The following is a 24380-nucleotide window of genomic DNA, read 5'->3' as shown; positions in this document are numbered from 1 at the left end:
ACTGCTAGAGAGCCGCCATGATAAAGCTTACTGCACCCTTGCCTATCAGTTTTAAAGCCCACCAGCGCCGACTGTGCTGTCATTAAGCTTCATTTTACCATGCCTTAAACAAGCCATAGCTCTTTCAGATCCTAACATTCATTATGCTGACTCTTAACTCTTGTTTTTATAGTTAATGTTTTGAAAACTTTTCTTTCACTTTATTTTTAGAAATAACGACTACACACAGTTTGCCCGAGAACACATGTAAGGGGGAATGGCAGTATTACATAATCAAACCAGAGGCAGAAAGATTATCTGAAAGTCATTCTGCTGACCTAGGAGCTTACAGTGTGCTCCCTGACTTTGTAAAGATCTGTTGTCAATCAGTTTCTTCTGTCTACCTCTTCTGAGATGTCTCAGTTTGTCGACATTGTGGTGCCCATCCAGAGATTAAATTACCACAGCCCCTGTTCAGTTTAAGATTTCATAATACATCTGTACTCCTCAAACTGAGAAACTCCGTCACTATGTAAATAAAATAAATACATCTGCTCAAGAAAAAATGTTTAAAGCTATTGGGTCAGAATAGGAAATGCAGAATTGATTAAACTTAATGCTTTTACTTCTTTTAGTCTGACAGATGAGTACTTTAAAACAATAAACATTAAATGAACTAAGATAGAACAAAAGGAGATGGGTAATGCTTGAAATTTATAGTATAATTTGGTGTAATTTTATTATGCCTGTTGTTAATAAGCTTTAGTAGTTATCCTTAGATTTAAATTTGTTTTCTGTCCTTTTATTTGTTGTTACTATGAACAGATTTTTACCTTACTTTTGTGATATTTTTATTTCAGGCAAATCCTAAGAGAGAATAATTGCTTACAAACCTTATTACAACACTTGAAATCTCACAGTTTGACAATAGTCAGTAATGCATGCGGAACCTTGTGGAATCTCTCAGCAAGAAATCCTAAAGATCAGGAAGCATTATGGGACATGGGAGCAGTCAGCATGCTCAAGAACCTCATTCATTCAAAGCACAAGATGATTGCTATGGGAAGTGCTGCAGCTTTAAGGAATCTCATGGCAAATAGACCTGCAAAGTATAAGGATGCCAATATCATGTCTCCTGGTTCAAGCTTGCCTTCTCTTCATGTCAGGAAACAAAAAGCCCTAGAAGCAGAATTAGATGCTCAGCATTTATCAGAAACTTTTGACAATATTGACAATTTAAGTCCCAAGGCATCTCATCGTAGTAAGCAGAGACACAAGCAAAATCTCTATGGTGACTATGTTTTTGACACCAATCGACATGACGATAATAGGTCAGACAATTTTAATACTGGAAACATGACTGTCCTGTCACCATATTTAAATACTACAGTGTTGCCCAGCTCCTCTTCATCAAGGGGAAGTTTAGATAGTTCTCGTTCTGAGAAAGATAGAAGTTTGGAGAGAGAACGAGGTATTAGCCTAGTCAACTACCACCCAGCAACAGAAACTCCAGGAACCTCTTCAAAGCGAGGTTTGCAGATTTCTACCACTGCAGCCCAGATTGCCAAAGTCATGGAAGAAGTATCAACCATTCATACCTCCCAGGAAGACAGAAGTTCTGGGTCTACCCCAGAACTACACTGTGGGACAGATGAGAGGAATGCACTAAGAAGAAGCTCTACCGCCCACACACATGCAAACTCTTACAACTTCCCCAAGTCAGAAAACTCAAACAGGACATGTCCAGTGCCATATGCCAAAGTAGAATACAAGAGATCTTCAAATGATAGTTTAAATAGTGTCAGCAGTAGTGATGGTTATGGTAAAAGAGGTCAAATGAAACCTTCAGTTGAATCCTATTCTGAAGATGATGAAAGTAAATTTTGCAGCTATGGTCAGTATCCAGCTGACCTAGCCCATAAAATACATAGTGCAAATCATATGGATGATAATGATGGAGAACTAGATACACCAATAAATTATAGTCTTAAATATTCTGATGAACAGTTGAACTCCGGAAGGCAAAGTCCTTCACAGAATGAAAGATGGGCAAGACCCAAACATATAATAGAAGATGAAATAAAACAAAATGAGCAAAGACAATCAAGGAGTCAAAGCACAACTTATCCTGTATATCCTGAGAGCACTGATGATAAACACCTCAAGTTCCAACCACATTTTGGACAGCAAGAATGTGTTTCCCCATATAGGTCAAGAGCAGCCAATGGTTCAGAAACAAATCGAGTAGGTTCTAATCATGGAATTAATCAAAATGTAAATCAGTCTTTGTGTCAGGAAGATGACTATGAAGATGATAAGCCAACCAACTATAGTGAACGTTACTCTGAGGAAGAGCAACATGAGGAAGAAGAGAGACCAACCAATTATAGCATAAAATATAATGAAGAAAAACATCATGTGGATCAGCCTATTGATTATAGTTTAAAATATACCACAGACATTCCTTCTTCACAGAAACCAGCATTTTCATTCTCAAAGAATTCATCTGGACAAAGCACTAAAACTGAACACATCTCTTCAAGCAGTGAGAATACATCCACACCTTCATCTAATGCCAAGAGGCAGAATCAGCTCCATCCAAGTTCAGCACAGAGCAGAAGCGGTCAGACCCAAAAAGCCACCTCTTCCTCTTGCAAAGTTCCCTCTATCAACCAAGAAACAATACAGACTTACTGTGTAGAAGATACCCCAATATGTTTTTCAAGATGTAGTTCATTATCATCTTTGTCATCAGCTGAAGATGAAATAGGGTGTGATCAGACAACACAAGAAGCAGATTCTGCTAATACCCTACAAATAGCAGAAATAAAAGAAAACAGTGGAACTAGATCAACTGAAGATTCTGTGAGTGAAGTTCCAACAGTATCACAGCACATTAGAAACAAATCCAGCAGACTCCAGGCTTCTGGTTTATCTTCAGAATCTACCAGGCACAAAGCTGTTGAATTTTCTTCAGGGGCCAAATCTCCATCAAAGAGTGGTGCTCAGACACCTAAAAGTCCACCAGAGCACTACGTTCAGGAGACTCCTCTCATGTTTAGCAGATGTACTTCTGTCAGTTCACTTGATAGTTTTGAGAGTCGTTCGATTGCCAGCTCCGTTCAGAGTGAACCCTGCAGTGGAATGGTGAGTGGCATTATAAGCCCCAGTGACCTTCCAGATAGCCCTGGACAAACCATGCCACCAAGCAGAAGTAAAACCCCTCCTCCCCCTCCTCCTCAAACAGCTCAGACTAAGCAAGAAGTACCTAAAAATAAAGCACCTAGTGCTGAGAAGAGAGAAAGTGGCCCTAAGCAAGCTGCTGTAAATGCTGCAGTACAGAGGGTCCAGGTTCTTCCAGATGCTGATACTTTGTTACATTTTGCCACAGAAAGTACTCCTGATGGATTTTCTTGTTCATCTAGCCTGAGTGCTCTGAGCCTCGATGAGCCATTTATTCAGAAAGATGTGGAATTAAGAATAATGCCTCCAGTTCAGGAAAATGACAATGGGAATGAAACAGAAAATGAGCAGCCTGAAGAATCAAATGAAAACCAGGAAAAAGAGGCAGAAAAACCCACTGATTCTGAAAAAGATCTATTAGATGATTCAGATGATGACGATATTGAAATACTAGAAGAGTGTATTATTTCTGCCATGCCAACAAAATCTTCACACAAAGCCAAAAAGCCAGCCCAGACTTCTTCCAAATTACCTCCACCTGTGGCAAGGAAACCAAGTCAACTGCCTGTTTACAAACTTCTGCCATCACAAAACAGATTACAAGCACAAAAGCATGTTAGTTTTACACCAGGAGATGATATGCCTCGGGTGTATTGTGTAGAAGGGACACCTATAAACTTTTCCACAGCTACATCTCTAAGTGATCTAACAATAGAATCCCCTCCAAATGAGTTAGCTGCTGGAGAAGGTGTTAGAGCAGGAACACAGTCAGGTGAATTTGAAAAACGAGACACCATTCCTACAGAAGGCAGAAGTACAGATGAGGCTCAAACAGGGAAAGCCTCATCTGTAACTATACCTGAACTGGATGACAATAAAACAGAAGAAGGCGATATTCTTGCAGAATGCATTAATTCTGCTATGCCCAAAGGAAAAAGTCACAAGCCTTTCCGTGTGAAAAAGATAATGGACCAGGTCCAACAAGCATCTATGTCTTCATCTGGAACTAACAAAAATCAATTAGATGGTAAGAAAAAGAAACCTACTTCACCAGTAAAACCTATACCACAAAATACTGAATACAGGACACGTGTAAGAAAAAATACAGACTCAAAAAATAATTTAAATGCTGAAAGAAATTTCTCAGACAACAAAGATTCAAAGAAACAGAACTTGAAAAATAGTTCCAAGGACTTCAATGATAAGGTCCCAAATAATGAAGATCGAGTCAGAGGAAGTTTTACTTTTGATTCACCTCATCATTACACACCTATTGAAGGCACTCCATACTGTTTTTCACGAAATGATTCTTTGAGTTCTCTAGATTTTGATGATGATGATGTCGACCTTTCCAGGGAAAAGGCTGAATTAAGAAAGGGGAAGGAAAATAAGGAATCAGAATCTAAAGTTACCAACCACACAGAACTAACCTCAAACCAACAATCAGCTAGTAAGACACAAACTGTTCAAAAACATCCAATAAATCGAGGTCAGCCTAAACCCGTGCTGCAGAAGCAATCCACTTTTCCCCAGTCCTCCAAAGATATACCAGACAGAGGGGCAGCAACAGATGAGAAATTACAGAATTTTGCTATTGAAAATACTCCGGTTTGCTTTTCCCAAAATTCCTCTCTAAGTTCTCTTAGTGACATTGATCAAGAAAACAACAACAACAAGGAAAATGAACCTATCAAAGAGACAGAGCCCCCTGACTCACAGGGAGAACCAAGTAAACCTCAGGCATCAGGTTATGCTCCTAAATCATTTCACGTTGAAGATACCCCTGTTTGTTTCTCAAGAAACAGTTCTCTCAGTTCTCTCAGTATTGATTCTGAAGATGACCTGTTGCAGGAATGTATAAGTTCTGCAATGCCAAAAAAGAAAAAGCCTTCAAGACTCAAGGCTAATAATGAAAAGCATAGTCCCAGAAATATGGGTGGCATGTTAGCAGAAGATTTGACACTCGATTTGAAAGATATACAGAGACCAGATTCAGAACATGGTTTATCCCCTGATTCAGAAAATTTCGATTGGAAAGCTATTCAGGAAGGTGCAAATTCCATAGTAAGTAGTTTACATCAAGCTGCTGCTGCCGCATGTTTATCTAGACAAGCTTCGTCTGATTCAGATTCCATCCTTTCCCTGAAATCAGGAATCTCTCTGGGATCACCATTTCATCTTACACCTGATCAAGAGGAAAAACCCTTTGCAAGTAATAAAGGCCCACGAATTCTAAAACCTGGGGAGAAAAGTACATTGGAAACTAAGAAGTTAGAATCTGAAAATAAAGGAATAAAAGGAGGGAAAAAAGTATATAAAAGTTTGATTACTGGAAAAGTTCGATCTAATTTGGAAGTTTCAAGCCAAATGAAACAACCCCTTCAAACAAACATGCCTTCAATCTCTCGAGGTAGGACAATGATTCACATTCCAGGAGTTCGGAATAGCTCTTCAAGTACAAGTCCAGTTTCTAAAAAAGGCCCACCCCTTAAGACTCCAGCCTCCAAAAGCCCTAGTGAAGGTCAGGCAGCTACCACTTCCCCCAGAGGAGCCAAGCCATCAGTGAAGTCAGAATTAAGCCCCGTTACGAGGCAGGCATCCCAGACACCTGGGTCAAATAAAGGGCCTTCTAGATCAGGATCTAGAGATTCCACTCCGTCAAGACCTGCCCAGCAGCCATTAAGTAGACCTATGCAGTCTCCAGGGCGAAACTCAATTTCTCCTGGTAGAAATGGAATAAGTCCTCCTAACAAATTATCTCAGCTGCCAAGGACGTCATCCCCTAGTACTGCTTCAACTAAGTCCTCGGGTTCTGGGAAAATGTCTTACACGTCTCCTGGCAGACAGATGAGCCAACAGAACCTCACCAAACAAACGGGTTTATCCAAGAATGTCAGTAGTATCCCAAGAAGTGAATCTGCCTCCAAAGGACTAAATCAAATGAGTACTAGCAATGGAGCCAATAAAAAGGTAGAACTTTCTAGAATGTCTTCAACTAAATCAAGTGGAAGTGAATCTGATAGGTCAGAGAGACCTGTATTAGTACGCCAGTCAACTTTCATCAAAGAAGCTCCAAGCCCAACCCTAAGGAGAAAATTGGAGGAATCTGCTTCATTTGAATCTCTTTCTCCATCTTCTAGACCAGATTCTCCCACTAGGTCCCAGGCACAGACTCCAATTTTAAGTCCTTCCCTTCCTGATATGTCTCTGTCTACACATTCGTCTGTTCAGGCTGGTGGATGGCGAAAACTCCCACCTAATCTCAGTCCCACCATAGAGTATAATGATGGAAGACCAGTAAAGCGCCATGATATAGCACGCTCTCATTCCGAAAGTCCTTCCAGACTTCCCATCAATAGGTCAGGAACCTGGAAACGTGAGCACAGCAAACACTCATCATCCCTTCCCCGAGTAAGCACTTGGAGGAGAACCGGAAGTTCATCCTCAATTCTTTCCGCTTCATCAGAATCTAGTGAAAAAGCAAAAAGTGAGGATGAAAAGCATGTGAACTCTATTTCAGGAACCAAACAAACTAAAGAAAACCAAGTATCCACAAAAGGAACATGGAGAAAAATAAAAGAAAGTGAAATTTCTCCCACCAGTAGTACTTCTCAGACCACTTCCTCAGGTGCTGCAAACGGTGCTGAATCAAAGACTCTGATTTATCAAATGGCACCTGCTGTTTCTAAAACAGAGGATGTTTGGGTGAGAATTGAGGACTGTCCCATTAACAACCCTAGATCTGGAAGATCTCCAACAGGAAATACTCCCCCAGTGATTGACACCGTTTCAGAAAAGGGAAACCCAAACACTAAAGATTCAAAAGATAATCAGGGAAAACAAAATGTGAGCAATGGTAGTGCTCCTGTACGCACCATGGGTTTGGAAAACCGCCTGAACTCCTTTATTCAGGTAGATGCCCCAGACCAAAAAGGAACTGAGGCAAAACCGGGACAAAGTAATCCTGTCCCTGCATCAGAGACTAATGAAAGTTCTATAGCTGAACGTACCCCATTTAGTTCTAGCAGCTCAAGCAAGCACAGTTCACCGAGTGGGACTGTTGCTGCCAGAGTGAGTCCTTTTAATTACAACCCAAGCCCAAGGAAAAGCAGCGCAGATAGCACTTCAGCCCGACCATCTCAGATCCCAACACCAGTGAATAACAACACAAAGAAACGAGATTCAAAAACTGACAATACAGAATCCAGTGGAACTCAAAGTCCTAAACGCCATTCTGGGTCCTACCTGGTGACATCTGTTTAAAAAGAGCTGGAATGATGAAACTAAGAATGTGTTATGTGTTAATTACAACTGCTATGTAGAAATTTTGTTCAACCAATATGTATAAAACAGATAACTAATAAGAACCTGCTGTATAAAAAATAAAATTCAAAAAAAATTTTGTTTCAAATGAAACTAAAAGACTGAAAAATTTTGTAAATAGGTTTGATTCTTGTTAGAGGGTTTTTGTTCTGGAAGCCATATTTGATAGTATACTTCATCTTCACTGGTCATATTTTGGGAGGCACTCTTGATAGTTAGGAAGAAAATGGTAAAGCCAAGTATATTTGTACAGTATGTTTTTCATGTATTTAAGTAGCATCCCATCCCATCATCCTTTAATTATTGCTTGTCTTAAAATAACACTACAGATAGAGGATATGATATATTGCTGTTATCAATCATTTCTAGATTATAAACTGACTAAACTTACATCAGGGAGAAATTGGTATTTATGCAAAAACCATTCTGTTTTAGTCCTTGTGAGTCCATCTGACATCATAATCATGTGGCTGTGAAATTCACAGTAATATGGTTCCCGACGAACAAGTTTACCCAGCCTGCTTTGCTTTACTGCATGAATGAAACTGATGGTTCAATTTCAGAAGTAATGATTAACAATTCTGTGGTCACATGATGTTCATATAGATAGCTATAGTGTAACAACTTACACTATTTTGTGCTCAAAACAAACAAAACAAAATCTGTGTAACTGTAAAACATTGAATGAAACTATTTTACCTGAACTAGATTTTATCTGAAAGTAGGTAGAATTTTTGCTATGCTGTAACTTGTTGTATATTCTGGTATTTGAGGTGAGATGGCTGCTCTTTTATTAATGAGACATGAATCGTGTCTCAACAGAAACTAAATGAACATTTCAGAATAAATTATTGCTGTATGTATAAACTTACTGAAATCGGTATTTGTTTAAGGGTCTTATTTCACATTTGTATTAATAATTATCAAAAGGGCCTCTTTTAAAAGCTTATATAATTTTTTTCTTCAAATTCTATGCATTAAGAGTAAAATTCCTCTTACTGTAATAAAAACAATTGAAGCTGACTGTTGGCATTTAACCATTCCATGCATTGGCACTTAACCTTTCCTGAAAAAAAAAGTTACTGTGTGATTAGCACCAAGTATAAATCAGCACTTTGCCATGCTCAGAAAATGCAAATCATGTTGAACTTCAAAGGTAGATTTAACACTATTAAGATATTCAAAAGACTATTTAGAAACCCCTGTCTGTTAAGGGAAACTTTGTTTTTGATAGGTTTGCGGAGTATGTGTTCAAGCTCCCCCTTCCTCACACAGCAGGGAGAGAATCCTTCAGGAAGGAGGATAAACTGATAGAAGTATTTAAAAAGCTGACGTACTATATCTTCCCAGAATTTGTTCTAAATGATCAGAGGGTAAGGATGATGATAAATGCTCACATATTTGTTGAATAAATGAAAATTTATTTTTAATAATAAAATTCATGCACTCTGCATTGGGGGGAAGGGAAAAGGTATTTGGATATACCAGGATGCTGGGAAAAGGGGTGAGGAGTAAGCACATCTACCTGGTGTCTTTGAAATCACATCATGTAGTTAATTATCTACCCTTACCTGTGTTTATCATTTACAGGTAATGACTTTTTTTTAAAGTCATTTACTAACATGCCAGTAAGTAAGTGCTGTGATTTGAAATAAGGCATTTGACTCCAAAGCCCGTACTCTTTCTACTGCACCACTTTGCAAACACCTCAATTTACTGACCTTTGGAGTATATCTACATTTAAATTTTTGTCAAATTTTATCTGAATGAAATAGTTTTTAAGTAATAATACTAAATTATTCTGTTTTTCTCAAAGGCTGCCTTATCCAACAGGGACACATGGATATAGGTCATATTTCCTTTTCCTTTAGTCCTGATTTTCTATTTTTTTGAGTTACTCGTGCCAATTTTTATAAACCACTTCAAATACTTTTATGGAAAGAGATGGGATATAAGTCAATTAGAATAAAATTGCCTTTCTCAAGGAAGGAGAAAAACATCAATGCTGAAAATGAAAAAAGGGTGCCTTCCATATGCCAGAAAATTCAGGAATTCCGGTAGACAACGCCTACTGGGAGAAGGTGCAATCAGTCTGAATTGCCCATTGAGGAAAAAGTTGCTGTATGAGACCCTCTAGTTAGAGAGAATGGCTCTGAATTAGTAAAGGAGCAAATCTCAATTCTACTTTTAGAACTTCACAGAGTGCTGCCATAAGTGATAGCAAGCCAAATATTCTCAGTTTATGCTTGTTACAAACGGCGTACTGAGCCCAGCGTGGAGTTGCAACGCCTGTTAAGAGAAGTAGGGAAGTGCCCTGTTATCTTTGGACTGCAGCAAACAGCACTCCTAAGGCAGTGAGTGGTTTTCAAACTAGAGTGCATTTGATCTTAGTGCAAATCCAAGCCACATTTGTTTATTGTATGTTTGTGTGTATTTTTTAAATTAATCCATACATTTATTCTGTAATGTTGTAATATGAAAACATGCTCAATATATGTCCTTTGTGGTTTAAAAAAAAGAAAAAACTAGAGTGCATTTGAATCACCAAAAATGTTAAGACACACGCCCACACTTTGTGATTCTGAGTGAGGCCCAAGAATGTGCAGTTCTGACAAGTTCTCAGGTGATGCTGATGCTGCTGGTCTGGGAGCCACACTCTGAGAGCCACTGCCCTGTGTCACCACAGCGAAGCTCCTTGAGTGACTGCCTTCAGTTCCAGCTGCTCTTCTCAACCACTGGACTCGACATACGAGAAAGTATACCAAACTTCCCTCTCCTTTAGGCAGGAAAGATTTGAATATTGAGCCATACAATCTGATACAGCCCATCGCAGCTCCCGATAGTAGACAAATTTGCCAGACATGAACGAGCAGGTAATTCTAAAGACAATGACTGTGTCTGAGGGATTGACTAATGTTCCCTTTGGAACGGTTATCAAAAAGGCAAAAATTTCAGCAAATATCTAATTTGGATTTGCAATAAGATCGAAAGAGACAAACACACACCAAGAAAAGGGGAAAGAGAACTTTGAAGTGAAGGCAGATTGACTTCAGATGAAAGAAAAATGCACCCGTTTTGTTAGTATACAAACAACCAATTAACTATGGCAAATTGGTATTTGAGAATAAGCTTTACAAGTTACCTTGCACTAACAGGAAAGTTAATGAGAGGGAAATAATGAAATAAAAGATAAGCCCAAAAGAATCAAATTGCACTCTAAGTACAGTCAAAAGACTTTTTTTTCCATAAACTAGTTACCACAAGGTTAATTAACTGAAGGGATGAGTCTTGCTGGAGAAGGGAGCCAGTTGCACTATATCTGAATTCATGTTATCACAGGGGGTTCCTTGTATCTAAGATACCAAAAGAACAGAGTGCCACAAATGCAAAAAGAAAATTGCCAAGAGCTGAAGAGTATTTCAGTAATCAGATTGTTCACACTTACCAAACAAAAATAATTTTTCAAAAGTCTTGATGGTTGAAATAGAGTGTATAAATTATTTTTTTTTAATTTCTAATTCCTTCATATTATGCCTACTTTTAAATATTACTTTGTAGTGTTGAAACCTATGGACTTTGACTCCTATAAACACCAGGTCATTTTCCTGCCATTCTCCTCTGTTCTTTGGTCTATAAAACTATATTCTGGTTTTTGTTAGACCATTGATGCTTCTTTCAACCTGTATGTTTTTTTGTGTGTATAATGTTGTTCTTGGTGCTAAATACACTTCTGATATTCAGGATAACTCTCAAAATCTGTGACTATTTGCTTATTTTCTTGAAGTTATGAGACTGTTCCTTTTTTTAATTAAAAATACTCAACTTTATGCTAGTGGAGGTGACCACTGAATATAAAGCAACAGTAGTGAAAAATGAACTATTGAGAATGTTGCACACATTACCTGCCCCAGCTACACCACCTTTTGGAACCCAGACACTTAGTCTCACTGTTGGTCACTGAACCCCGTACCCAGTCTTTCCCCCCAACCATGGCTGTTTGCACCAGAGGCAGATGCCTGACCCAGGGGAGACTCATCATTAACTGACCAGTGACCAAAGACTTGTGAGGCTTGTCAAAAAAAAAAAAAAGACTGGGCCAATTTTAAATAAGAGTCAAAGGAAATTTCTGGTTGGTGATTGAGTGCTGGAACTAAAAGATCGTGTAGAGTTAAGGCTGAGGCCACTATGATTGGCATCATGAAGCTAAAAGTAAGAGAAAGTCAGTCACTAGAGAGAGAAGGAACAGATATGGGAGGGAGGCATAGAAAGCAAGTGAGAGACAGACAAGAGTCACTAGCTCCTGGCGTTACCTCAGTCCCTGCCGATTCTGGGGCCTAGTTCTACTTTTCCTTGTGTTTGGGGCATTTATGAACTTTTAAACCCGCTTTGTTCCTGAAGTAACTTGAAACTAACAGAAGACTCTTTAGACACATCTTCGTGAGGTTTTTTGATTTTTTAATATAGAGAAAGCTTTCTAAAATCATCTGTGGGGAGAGAGGAATAGGCTGCCTACCAAAAAAAAAAAAAAAAACTAGGTTGGCATCAGATTTCTTCCTGCAATACCAAATGCCAAAAAAGGAAAATAAAGCAATGGAACAATATATACAGCATTTGGAAGCAAGTGGAAATACTACCTAAGAATTCTGAAACCAGCCAAACTAGCATTTATCTGGAATACTTGTATCATTTGGGATTCTTATTATAGTAATTAACAACAAGACCTTCTCTGAAAGACAAGACATTCATTTAAGGAATCTTAGGTAGCTCACAGGAGCTGTATGAGGGCCAGAAAATCAGACTTGGAAACCACAGTGGAAATAATACCCAAACCATACTGTGAGACTGCTTCAAAAAGAACAAGTTGTTGCCCCTAACCTCTGGAACCCTCTGACACCACCCTCCCCATAAATTAAGATTCTGTGCAGCACTTGCTTCCTCACACTGCTTAATTCTGGATTGAAGTCTTGCTTGGGTGGACATGATTGGCAGAAGCTCTGTCACCTGCCTGTCGAGTCTGGGAACGCTCGGTTGTTTGGTTTCTCCATTGAGGAAGCAGGATGCATAAGACATGAATTCTCGAAATCTATGCGGGGCATTTCCAAAGCACTGGGAAACCAGAATCCATGACATACCTCTACCATAGTATTCTTGCTGCCCAAGCAATTAAAATAAATGGGAAACTATTAAGGAAATGGTTTGAGCAATAAAACCTTTAAACTTGAATGAACGTGTAAATAATTGTGGTTAATCTGATAATGAATCTCATTGTGAATGTCCATGTAACTCAAAACTGAAAAGATGAAATGCTTAATAATTTTAATAATCTTAAATTCCAGATTATTCCAACCCAAACTGGGAAACGAGGGAGAGAAGACGTAAAAGCATGCTAAATTTCTAATCTTAAGTAGGCAGTGTCAAAAGATACTATTTTACTTTTAACTTGGAAAAATACAAATTCCATTTTTTTATTTAGTGGTAACCCCAATGTTAAAAAGAAAGAAAAATTTCCATCCAAAGCATTAGTCAAAGATAACTAAGAATACTTGAACAAAATATCAAAGAATGGAGAAAATGGGAGAGGGAGAATTAGCCACAAAGAAGCATATAATGACACAGTAATACCAAATAATGAGTGGATTGAGCACATATGGTAAAATAACCACTCTCAGGTTGGAGTCAAGTAAAAAAAATATCCTCCAGTTATACGCCATTAGTAAAAGACACATTTAAAATGATCCAGAATGGGGACTTCTCTGGTGGCACAGTGGTTAAGAATCCAGCTGCCAATGCAGGGGACACGGGTTCGATCCCTGGTCTGGGAAGATCCCACATGCCGTGGAGCAACTAAGCCCATGCGCCACAACTACTGAGGCTGCGCTCTAGAGCCCACGAGCCACAACTACTGAGCCCACGTGCCACAACTACTGAAGCCCACGCACTCTAGGGCCCGAGTGCCACAATTACTGAGGCCCTGTGCTGCAACTACTGAAGCCTGCACACCTAGAGCCCGTGCTCCACAACAAGAGAAGCCACCGCAATGAGAAGCCCGTGCACCGCAACGAAGAGTAGCCCCGCTTGCCGCACCTAGAGAAAGCCCTCGCGCAGCAGCAAAAACCCAACACAGCCAAAAACATAAAAAATAAAAAATTAATTAATTTTAAAAATGATCCAGAATGTATAAAACTAAAAGCACAACCACTTTTGCACAGGCAAATGCAAAGAAAACAGTAAAGGTAAATTTATGTCAAACTATAATTCTGGATAAAAGACATCAAACATAATGAAAAGAAGGTGAACATCGTTATGACTTTCTTTAAACATCAAATGATAGAGCATCAAGTGTATGAAACAAAATTACAAACACAAAGGGATACTGACAAAAACCATGGAACCAGTGACACTGTCAGTCTTTGACAGATGACTTCGTCTATACAAAACAAAAGGAGAGTTATTATTTAAAACCACAACTTCCTTCCAGAAAGTGTGGCTCTTGTTAAGGTAAAATTCTCAAAAGGTCCTTTTCTTTAGCTGAGGACCTTGGTGGGTTTGGGATCTGTAAAGCCAAGCCTGGAGTTTGAGTGGGAGGAGGATTAGAGAAAATCTCATAGGTGTGCTTAAGAGAGGCAAGAACTTGGGGTTCTTGGGGTACCCAGGAATGGGGGGGTTGAGGAACAGAGACAGGAAGACAAAAGGAAAGAGAAGGCAGAAAAAAAGGTAAGAAGTCAAGGTCCTATGAAAACCCTGGTGATGTAGCAGGTAATGATTTTAGAAACAGAGACATACACTATTTCAGTTGAAATCTAAGTTCTCTGCAAAATCTCTGTTCCAGTAGTAACGGATTCACTTGTTTTTAATTTTCAGAATCTTGTTTTAACAATTGCAGTTATCTTCACCATCACATTATTAATAATTATTTGAATTCACTTAGATATAAGTGTTCACCACTGTTTCCCCTATATAGCATAGAGGAAACACTTTCTTCAAATCTTTATGTTAATATAATTTGGCTTGGCTGGAGTATGTCCTTAAATAGTTTTGTTTTGTTTGTTTGTTTGTTCCCAGAAAAGCTAAGTTGGGAATATACTTTCTAAATCCTTGTTTGTTTAAAATTGTTTTTCTTTTGCCCTCACACAAAGGATAATTTGGGTCACAACTTCAGTCACAGTTCATTTTCTTCAAAACTCTTAACTTCTTATGTTTACTGTGTCTAAGAAGTTCAACAGTCAGTCTGAGTTCTTTTCTCCTATAGATAACTTTTATTTCCTACCTTGGTGTTTTTAGAGTTTTGTTTTTATCCTTGAAATAAAGCAGTTTTACTAGTGTAAGTCCATGTGTGTGTTTGTTTTCACAGCCCTATCTTTTAGTACTGAGTCTTTTCAATCTTGAGTCTTCAGCTCAGTAAATGTTCTCACGTTATGTCTTTTCAAACCAACCAGATCTACCAAAAGTGCTCTCCATCAGACACCAGCCAGAATCTTGGTGGTGCCTAAGTGGGAACCATACTGTCAGGAGTTCTTGGTGTCCAGAAGTTGCACTCTATTCCTCTAGAAGTGGAAGAACACCTGTCCTCCACTTTGGTATTTGGTATAACACTTCCCCGTTAAGAGTACCAAAGCAGTACTGCTTGTGTTCAAATGCCTTAAAGGATTTGTAATGAAACAGGTTCACTAAAAGTAATTTTACTTACAGTCTACCCTCCTAAACCAAGATATATCAATAGATATGAATCCAACAGAGGCTGGAGATGGAATGTAGACAAATCTTACTCATAAACACCACGTTGTGCTCTGGAATTCCCCCCGTGACAGTTATCCTAGGGCAAATTCTCAGACTTCTGTAGAAACTGGTTTGGTTTGGTCATTGCATGAAGCTCTTTTTACAGGAATCTTGTGCACTTCAGAAAGAAGTAAGACATTTATATACATCAGCACCAAACTAATCCACCAAACTAAGACACTAGTACAAGGAAGATTGAGAGACAGGAACTGAGGGGATGGAGAAAAATCAGGGGCTTCCAGTCAGACCAGCTGGGTATTTATGCTCAGCCATCATTAGCGTTGAATGGCGAAAATTACCCAGCCTCGCTTAGACTCAAGCCTTTGGGCAGATTTTTGTTTTATTTTGTTTTTTCATTTTTAGAAGAAAATACCTATTTTACCTTGTCCGGTTTTCTGAATAAACGGCCGCTACGAAAATAGGAATAAAGTTGTGTTTAAAGAATGGAATGCTCAAACAGTGCTTTGCAATTAACCTAAGGTATGTAAAAATACAGTGAATTTTAGGGTAAAGGTTTTGAAAAGTGTATAGTCAAATTTCTAACATTACACAGCATACTGAAATACAGTGCCAAGTAATTTTGCTAGTTCCATTTTTGCCAAGTTGAAGGCAGGCTGCAGGGCCCAGGAGCGGTTAAAGATTAAACATAAAGGGTATTTTCTTGCCTACCCTAACAACTTGCTCGGAACTCACAGATCACCCGCGGTGTGAAGCCCTACTCTAAGGACGAGAGAAGTCAGCACCAACCAAACGCAATGTGAAATTGGCCAAGAAAGCGCGTAAACGCTTAAGCCGATTTTAGTGACAGACCAAGCGCCCCAAGGGCTGGTTTTGGCGAGATCTTGAAAAGCGAAGGAATCAGTAGCGTGCGTGGACCCTCTCGCGAGAGGTTTCGACGCCACGTCAGAAACTAGAGATCCTGACGCCGAGCGACAGGTGCTGGAACAAACCGACGGTGAAAAGCGGCGGAAGCATAGGCGTTTCGGTGGGCAGGACTTCCGCCGGAAATGGGGTTGTCTGGGAAATCTCCGAGCTGAATTCAGGCCGGGTTTCTCCCTGCAGGTTTGGCCTGGGGGCTGGGTGAAGATGGCTTGTGCCGCTGCGCGGTCCCCGGCCGACCAGGACAGGTGAGTCCGGAGAGAGGACGGGGCTTGCGGCGAGCCCGCGGGTGTTGCGCAGCCTTCCCCAGCCCTGAGGAAGGCTCGCCGGGAGAGCTCAGCCCCAGCCCCGGGCTCCGGGCCTGTCCTCCGGCGTCCGTTCCTCCCTGAGGCCGGCTGCGCCAGGGCTGTTCGCAGGTCCCTAGATCCCAACTTAACCTAGCTCAGTGTTTACCTGTACGTGAGACAGAGGACTTTGGGTGCTACGTGGACATGACGTTAAGTAATCACAGTGTGAAAAATCTGTTCTTTCAGTTGTTGGTATGTTCGGAAAGGCTCGTTTGAGTTCTTTCAAGCCTTTAATACCTCTGACTCCTTAGTTTCTATATGGGAGAGCAGGCCCCGCCCTCAGAAGCTTTTGACAGGCACTTGTATCTAACAGTTACGGCGCTGCTTCCTTCCTTCCTCCCTCCCTCCCTCTAGCAAGTGATGTTTTTTTCCATCTAAGATAGTAAGTTAAAGTTCGCTTTTTAAGTAGAGGGGAGGCAGTTTAAAGAAAAAAAGTTAAGCACATAATAGTATAGGTGTATCGGCAATCCTGATGATGATGATGATGAAAGAAAGAATGAATGAATTTTTGGAAATATTTCTCTAGTGATACCAGCTGGGCTTTTCCTGTGGCAGGTTCATTTGTATCTATCCTGCTTATTTAAATAACAAGAAGACCATAGCGGAGGGACGGCGAATCCCCATAAGTAAGGTAAGCAGGCTGTTACTTCTGTCTTTGAGGGCCTGGGGAGGTTGTATTGTCAGGGCCACAAAGGCTTCTTTTACTTTACTCCATTGTTTGGGGCATGAGGAGAACGGCAGCCAACAATTGGGGTGCTTTCGTTAATAATGGTGATGCAGGAGGGCACTGATTCATAACTGAAAGAATTTTTTAAGTGGTTCTTCATGAGCCTGTGTTTGAAGGAAGTTGGGGGTGGAGCGTTGTAGGGTTTGCACGTTTTTGTTTTTTTAAACTTAAGGTTATGACACTCTTTCCCTTAATAAAGGAAACCAAAATTATGGCATTGTACAATATGATATACGGAATGCAGCTGAGTTTTTAAACAAGACTTGCAGAAAATTCAGATATGTTGAGTTTTACAGTTTTATGTCTGTTATCATCGTCATCGTCTTCTTTTTGAGAGGGGTAAAGTTACTTTAAAATTAATACTTTTTAAAAGTAGGTGTTTATAGTTTTAAAAGAGATGATTTCCCCCTTGTGCTGTTTCAGTAGAAAAACCCGAGTTCTTAGTTGGCCTTGTGGCTTAAGTTTAGAAAGGGCCTAGTGCCAAGTGAAGGGGGTCTTTGTAGCTTTTCATTTTCAAAATTAATGTTATAGTCTATTTTTTTTAAGATTAATTTACATTTTATAATCTGATGATGGATTTAAGGAACTTGGCCTGAAGCAATACATTATTTTTGTGTTATTTAATATCTCTCATTTTACTGCTTAAATGTGTAGAGGAAAGTCTACTTTGCTGCTACAGGGTAAAAGAGAAGACGCCAAAGCACTGATTCAGAGTAATGCCTAACATCAAGCCACATTGACAGAGGCCTCTGGAAGCAAGCTCTCAGGATAATTTGGAGAATGATTGAATCGTTTTTAGCTTTATTGATTTATAGCATACATACATAAACATATATAAATCTTGTGTTTATTTTGATTAAATTTCATAAAATGAGTACGCATGGGTAACCAAGCACCCAGATTTTAAAAAGAACATGTTACCAGCACTCAGGAAGATTCCTTTATGTCCCTTCCCAGTCTCTGTTCCCTCCACATACACTCACTACAAAGGATGACCCCTGCCCTGACTTCCGATACCGTAGATTACTGTTGCTTGTTTCTTATTTTGTTTCAGTGGCATTACACGCTATGTACTTTTATGTCTGTCTGATTTCAATGAACATGAAGCTTATGACGTTTCAGCTTACGAGTGCTTATACCCTGCACTTGTGAGTGTAGTTTGTTGAATCTCATTGCTCTGTTGTAGGGTTTCCCGACAGCAGCACCACCGGCGTTTTGAGCCAGATGATTCAGGTTGCAGAGGCTGTGCTGTGCTGTGGGGGGTTTAGCGGCATCCTTGGCTTCTACCCACCAGAAGCCAGTGCCCTACCCCACCCTAGTTGTGATGATCAAAAATGTCTCCTAGCATTGCTGAATGTCGGGGCAAAATTACCTTGCTGAAAGCCACTGCTCTGTAGTACTGCATTGTGTGTATATACCACAGTCCAGCCTACTATTGATGGATAGTTGGGTTGTTTCTACTTTGGGGCTATTAAAAATAGTGCTACTGTGAACATTGTTGAGATTGTCTATTTTGTATTTTTCCTCAATACATACCTATAGCAGTGGAATTGCATGGCCATAAAAAATGCATATATTTAACTTTAGTAGATGCTGCCAGTTTTCTAAAGTGGTTGCATCTGTATTATGTAGCCTTCTTGAAAAAAAGACCCTTGTGGCAAAGACAGTTCCTAGCATATATTTATTTAATAGACAGATGTGTCCATCAAAATGTACCATTAATGACTACAGAATCCTGAGGGCTTCTGGAGGAGCCAGAAAGGGTACTTGGTGATAAGAACAAACACTGCTCCTCATTAAGCAGTGGAATCTCCATTACCCATACTAAGCTTTGTCTATCCTGAATACTGTTGTTATACCTTATAATTTGCTGAGTATGGAAACCAAAGAGTAAATACAGACAGACAGAAAGAAAGAAAGGAGGGAGGGAGGAAATGGTTGCATCTGTAATAGTTGTTTAACCAGTATTAACCCTGTGAAGTTTATGTTCTCTTGGAAGGGAGGTGGATACACAAGTATGAATCAATGTGAGTCCCAGGAATTTAAAAATTACAATTGAAACAACTGTACCTAGTAAAAAAAAAAAAAAAAAAAAAACTAGGATTTTGGTATGTGTTTTGATCATAGTATTTGAAATGATTTATACAACAATGTAGCAATATCCACTTAAAGCTGAGCTATTTAGTGTTTTTGTTTTTAACCTTTCAGGCTGTTGAAAATCCTACAGCTACAGAGATTCAAGATGTATGCTCAGCAGTTGGACTTAATGTATTTCTTGAGGTATGATATGGTTCTTTGTTCACTATTTTCCATACTCATCTCATTGACATAATAACTTTCTTAAAGCCTGTTTTTATTTATCTCTTTATGTTAGAAAAATAAAATGTACTCTAGAGAATGGAATCGTGATCTTCAGTACAGGGGCAGAGTCCGGGTCCAGCTCAAACAGGAAGATGGCAGCCTCTGTCTTGTACAGTTCCCATCACGTAAGCTTTTTTTAATGAATGAATTAAGTTTGGGATAGGTTACTCCTCTACACTGCCAAAAATGTTCTAAAACTGACCTTTTGACAGGTCAAAAACATAATTTGCATTCTATAGATTAATTTAGAAAAAGGGCTACTGCTGATGCAGAGAGGTAAACAATGCTTTTAACTTCTTTTAAGTTAAGGACCTTTGAGAATGTGATGAAACCTACTAATCATTTCTCCAAAAAAAAAAAAAATTGTTGCATGAACATTTTATAAACCTCTGGAAGTCCCATCATTGTCCCCAGGTTAAGAATGTGAAATTATTAAATGGTCATACATTACTGCTATTTCAGATCCTAGAGACCCTTGAGGTCTGTTATTCATTTCTATCAGTAAATTTAAGAAGCCATATTGAGGCCTTCCCTGGTGGCGCAGTGGTTAAGAACCTGCCTGCCAATGCAGGGGACATGGGTTCAAGCCCTGGTCCGGGAAGATCCCACATGCCGTGGAGCAGCTAAGCCCGTGCGCCACAACTACTGAGCCTGCGCTCCAGAGCCCGTGAGCTACAACTACTGAGCCCACGTGCCACAACTACTGAAGCCCGCGTGCCTAGAGCCCGTGCTCCACAACAAGAGAAACCACCGCAATGAGAAGCCCACGCACCGCAACAAAGAGTAGCCCCCGCTAACTGCAACTAGAGGAAGCCCGCGCGCAGTAACTAAGACCCAACGCTGCCAAAAAATAAATAAATTTATTAAATAAAAAAATAAAAAGCCATATTGAGGGAATTCCCTGGCGGTCCAGTGGTTAGGACTCTGTGCTCTCACTGCCAGGGGCCTGGGGTTCAATCCCCAGTCAGGGAACTAAGATCGCACAAGCTGCGTGGGGTGGCCAAAATAAATAAATAATTTTAAAAATTAAAAATAAAAAGCCATATTGAGTGAAAAACACAAGAGATATGCATAGTGTGGTGCCACTTAGGTATACATTTAAATACAAAATATTACTGTTTATTGATGTATATGCAGTATTGTTTATTGACATATATATAAACACTTTTGAAATGGACTGGAAGAAAACACCAAGTCTCAAGGTACTAGTTAACCTAATGGCGAGTAGGGGGTGAGGAGTGTGGTCAGGGGTGTGATGGTCAGAGTAGATTGTAGCATTAGTTCTAGTGTTTTATTTCTTAAAAAACAACGAGAACCAAACAAAACATACTTCAGTATTCCAATATATTAACTCGGTGTATTGGGAAGATGAGTATTTATTTACATGTAATTCTTTACTTTTCTGAATTTTTTATTTGTAAAAAATACGTTCTAGGTTTTTTAAATGGAGCTGTTAATTTTTTTCTTGACACAATAACCCCAAAGTGACAACTGAATTGTTTTTAATTGAATTAAAATAACTGGTTATTATTCTAACATAATTATTTGGTTATTAGTATCTACCAAAACCTGTCAGGATTGGTAGATATTTCTAGAAACTTAAGGGTCTGACTCGGGAATGACAGGTAGTATATTCAGTGTATTTTTTCTTTTCTTTGGCATCTTCCTACACTACTTCTTACAAGTCAAAAGACAAAAAAACAAAAACAAAAACCATCAACCTTTTGCTTTGACTAGTTAATAACATAGAAGTAAAAATTACAGTTGAAAAGATGTTGCTTACTGTTTCCAGTAAGAAAATAGTAAGAAAGTAAAAAGAACAAAGCTGAGCAGTGGGGTGTGTTGAAAGCAGCTACTGGAGCTGGAGGAGGTGGTTGGTGCCCAGAGCAGGGGTGCATGTATGCATAGATCATTTGGACATGTGAGTAACATATTTTGTAGCTTAATGACATGGGTTTTTGTTGTAAGACTGAGAGGGCTTGTGCTTCCTAGCTTAAGTTACAATGATATCCTGACTCTGTTTCCAGCTTGTTATGTTTAGATATATTTTCCTTTGATCTTCAAGTCAATTCCTAGGACCAAGATCAAAATTTTTATTTTGTTCATTTAAATATTTCAGCATTGTTCTTAATACGTTTTCTCCAGGAAAGGTCCCCACTTGAGCAAATCATTGTCTTCATGGTCATTTGATTTTTTCTTTTTAAATTCTTATTTTCTTGATGTGGTGATGATTTCTTAAACTTTATGATTTTCAAGTTAGCAACCTTTTATGTCTTATTTCTCAGATTATACACTAAGCCTAACTTCTTGTTCCTAGGTAAGTCAGTAATGTTGTATGCTGCAGAAATGATACCTAAACTGAAAACAAGGACACAAAAAACAGGAGGTGGTGACCAAAGTCTTCAGCAAGGAGAGGGAAGTAAAAAAGGGAAAGGAAAGAAGAAGAAGTGACCTGGTATGAGAATCAAGGATGTGGTACTACTGTAAGAGACATGAATGGAGGTTTCTCATTTGTATCTGAGAGAAACAGAAGCTTTCTGTTTGCATCATTTAACTGAACTATGAACATTTGTGCCTCCCGGCTTCAGCATCAGAGTTGACAATGAAATAAATTTACATCAGAAGTATGCATCCAGCTCTTAGGCAGTATAAAAGAAATTTTTTCTTTTTGCCTTTTAATGCAGAATTTTTGTGAAAGAAAGAATCATATTTTTAAATGGACAGTGGACTCTACCATAAGTTACTTGAAATCCTATATCTGTTTGTCCTCTGTGTAAACGTGTTTCAGATAAATGAGTTTAATGAGATTTGAAGTACACATTTTGTTCATCTTTTAAGTTAATGAAATAAAATTTCAAACTGACTTTTGTAGCTTTTGCTTACAAACTAATTAATGCCAGTAGAGGAGATAAAGAGGATAAAACGGGGAGTGGAAGCGTAGTGTGAGCCTAAAACCAGAAGAAAGTGGTTAAATCCTTTTGGAGGTCTATGAACAGGCAGTCTAGATCATATTCTTTTTTTTTTTTTTTTTTTTTTACTTGGAGTATAGTTGCTTTACACTACTGTGTCAGTTTCTGCTGCACAGCAAAGTGAATCAGCCGTACATATACATATATCCCCTCATTTTTGGATTTCCTTCCCATTTAGGTCTCCACAGAGCACCAAGTAGAGTTCCCTGTGCTATACAGTAGGTTCTCATTAGTTATCTGTTGTACACATAGTAGTGTATATATGTCAGTCCCAGTCTCCCAGTTCATCCCACCCCCCCGTTCCCTCGTGGTATCCCTATGTTTGATCTCTGTGTCTGTGTCTCTCTTTCTGCTTTGCATATAAGATCATCTATACCATTTTTCTAGATTCCACATATATGCATTAATATATGATATTTGTTTTTCTCTTTCTGACTTCACTCTGTAGATATATTCTTCTACTCAATTATTGTAATTGAATTGTTTAATCAATTACTAGTTTGTTGGCATGTGGAAAGTCCTGGAGTTTAAGCTTTAGATTTGCTTATTGTGTAGACTTAAGAATATTATTTTAATTGGAGTTCTAAAATTACCTATGCTTTAGCACCTTGACATAAACAGATTTTCAAGAAACTAAATTGGATTGGTGATTCTGACTTTATTCCAAAGCACTGTTCTAAAAGTGGTGATTTTGTATAAAATTTAAGAGACTCCTTATCCAGCCATATGTTTTTGTCTACTGATCGTCTCTTGGGAAACTGCCTTCCCTGACTCCATATGCTTCTGGAAGGACAGTCAATTACAGGACTGCATCCTGACCGCAGGATATGATCCAAGCCAGGCCAGTGGATCATTTCTCACGAATTTTTAAATCTGGAGTAGAAACACAAGTACAGATGGTGATGGGAATTGTTTACAAATTTGAGCTATCCTGATTCCTGTCTTCCTGAGGCCTGGTATAGCTCTTCTGTGAATCTTATGAGCTTCCTTATGTCCTTCTTTAAATCCCCATTTCTTTAAGTTTTCATTGCTTGATATCAAACAATTCCAAGTGATTACAGAATAAACGAAGCCAGACTTTCAGAGCTTTAAAAGGGGTTACACATCCAGGCTGTATGAGATGATCCATTGGTATGCAGGAAGAAGTATTAGAATTGCTACTTAGGTTTTTTTCTCTCTAATGACTTCTGTTGTTAATACGTTTTATAGTGAACATAATAGTACAGCAGTTTATATATCAGACTTACAAATAAATACAGGGGTGCAAAACATGATTCAGAGAAGCCCTCTTTGGGGAAGTGTATCACTTAGGAATGTGTTTGGCTGTGTAACAGAACAATGAGGGACTTAAGCAGGAATTAAATTTTTTCAAATAACATGAAACCCAAAGGTTATTATAGGTGTTGGTTAGGTTGCTCAGTGATGCCCTCATACCTTTCTACTCCACTATCCATGGCATGTTTCTAACATCCTTAGAGTTGTCGCAAGCTTGTAAAAGGACTGATACCAGACCCGACATTGTATCAGAGTTCCACATCTGTCCCCCCTTAAAAGGAAAGCCAAAGATTTCTCAAAATCCCCCCTGGCCAACTTTCACTTAAGTTTCATTGTCGAGAACTCTGGCACAAAGTGAAATACAGCCTTTCAGTCCTGATAGTAGATGCAGCCAAGGAAGTGAGTAGTTGAGAGTGGATACTGGGGCAGTCAACTTAAAAGATTTCTTACAGAAAGATGACTAGAATCTAAAATTCTTTTAGTTATGGGGCAATAGGATTGTCAGAAAAGGTTTCACAACTATTGCTGTAACATATTGCTGTTTCTTCATCTTGCTGCAAT

At 39.0% G+C, this 24380-nt stretch overlaps 2 protein-coding genes across 13 annotated transcripts in view; both read left to right on the top strand.

Moving 5' to 3' along the window:
* Window positions 1-8508, top strand: part of APC (APC regulator of WNT signaling pathway) — a 144226-nt gene extending 135718 nt beyond the window's left edge. For all 12 annotated transcript variants that reach the window (XM_057539018.1, XM_057539007.1, XM_057538998.1 and 9 more), the window contains one exon: window positions 840-8508. In XM_057539018.1, the coding sequence (XP_057395001.1) occupies window positions 840-7425 (6586 nt within the window). In that variant the 3' untranslated portion in view covers window positions 7426-8508. The remainder of the gene's footprint in view (window positions 1-839) is intronic.
* Window positions 8509-16232: 7724 nt separating this feature from the next.
* SRP19 (signal recognition particle 19) lies at window positions 16233-22438 on the top strand. Its single transcript, XM_007192102.3, has 5 exons — window positions 16233-16388; window positions 17043-17118; window positions 19423-19494; window positions 19589-19700; window positions 21893-22438. Exons 1-5 carry the CDS (start codon window positions 16348-16350, stop codon window positions 22024-22026), a joined length of 435 nt encoding a protein of 144 aa, XP_007192164.1. The 5' UTR covers window positions 16233-16347; the 3' UTR covers window positions 22027-22438.
* Window positions 22439-24380: the final 1942 nt, after the last annotated feature.

The sequence above is a fragment of the Balaenoptera acutorostrata genome, chromosome 2, assembly GCF_949987535.1.
Source record: "Balaenoptera acutorostrata chromosome 2, mBalAcu1.1, whole genome shotgun sequence".
Classification (NCBI taxonomy): domain Eukaryota; kingdom Metazoa; phylum Chordata; class Mammalia; order Artiodactyla; family Balaenopteridae; genus Balaenoptera; species Balaenoptera acutorostrata.
Note: the sequence above shows the minus strand (reverse complement) of the source record. Positions and strands in the feature narration are given on the sequence as shown.

Coding starts and splice junctions, on each gene's coding strand:
- SRP19 (XM_007192102.3), top strand. CDS start 16,348: ATGGCTTGTGCCGCTGCGCGGTCCCCGGCCGACCAGGACAG. Junction 17,119..19,422: donor GGCGAATCCCCATAAGTAAG/GTAAGCAGGCTG, acceptor TTAACCTTTCAG/GCTGTTGAAAATCCTACAGC. Junction 19,495..19,588: donor GACTTAATGTATTTCTTGAG/GTATGATATGGT, acceptor TCTTTATGTTAG/AAAAATAAAATGTACTCTAG.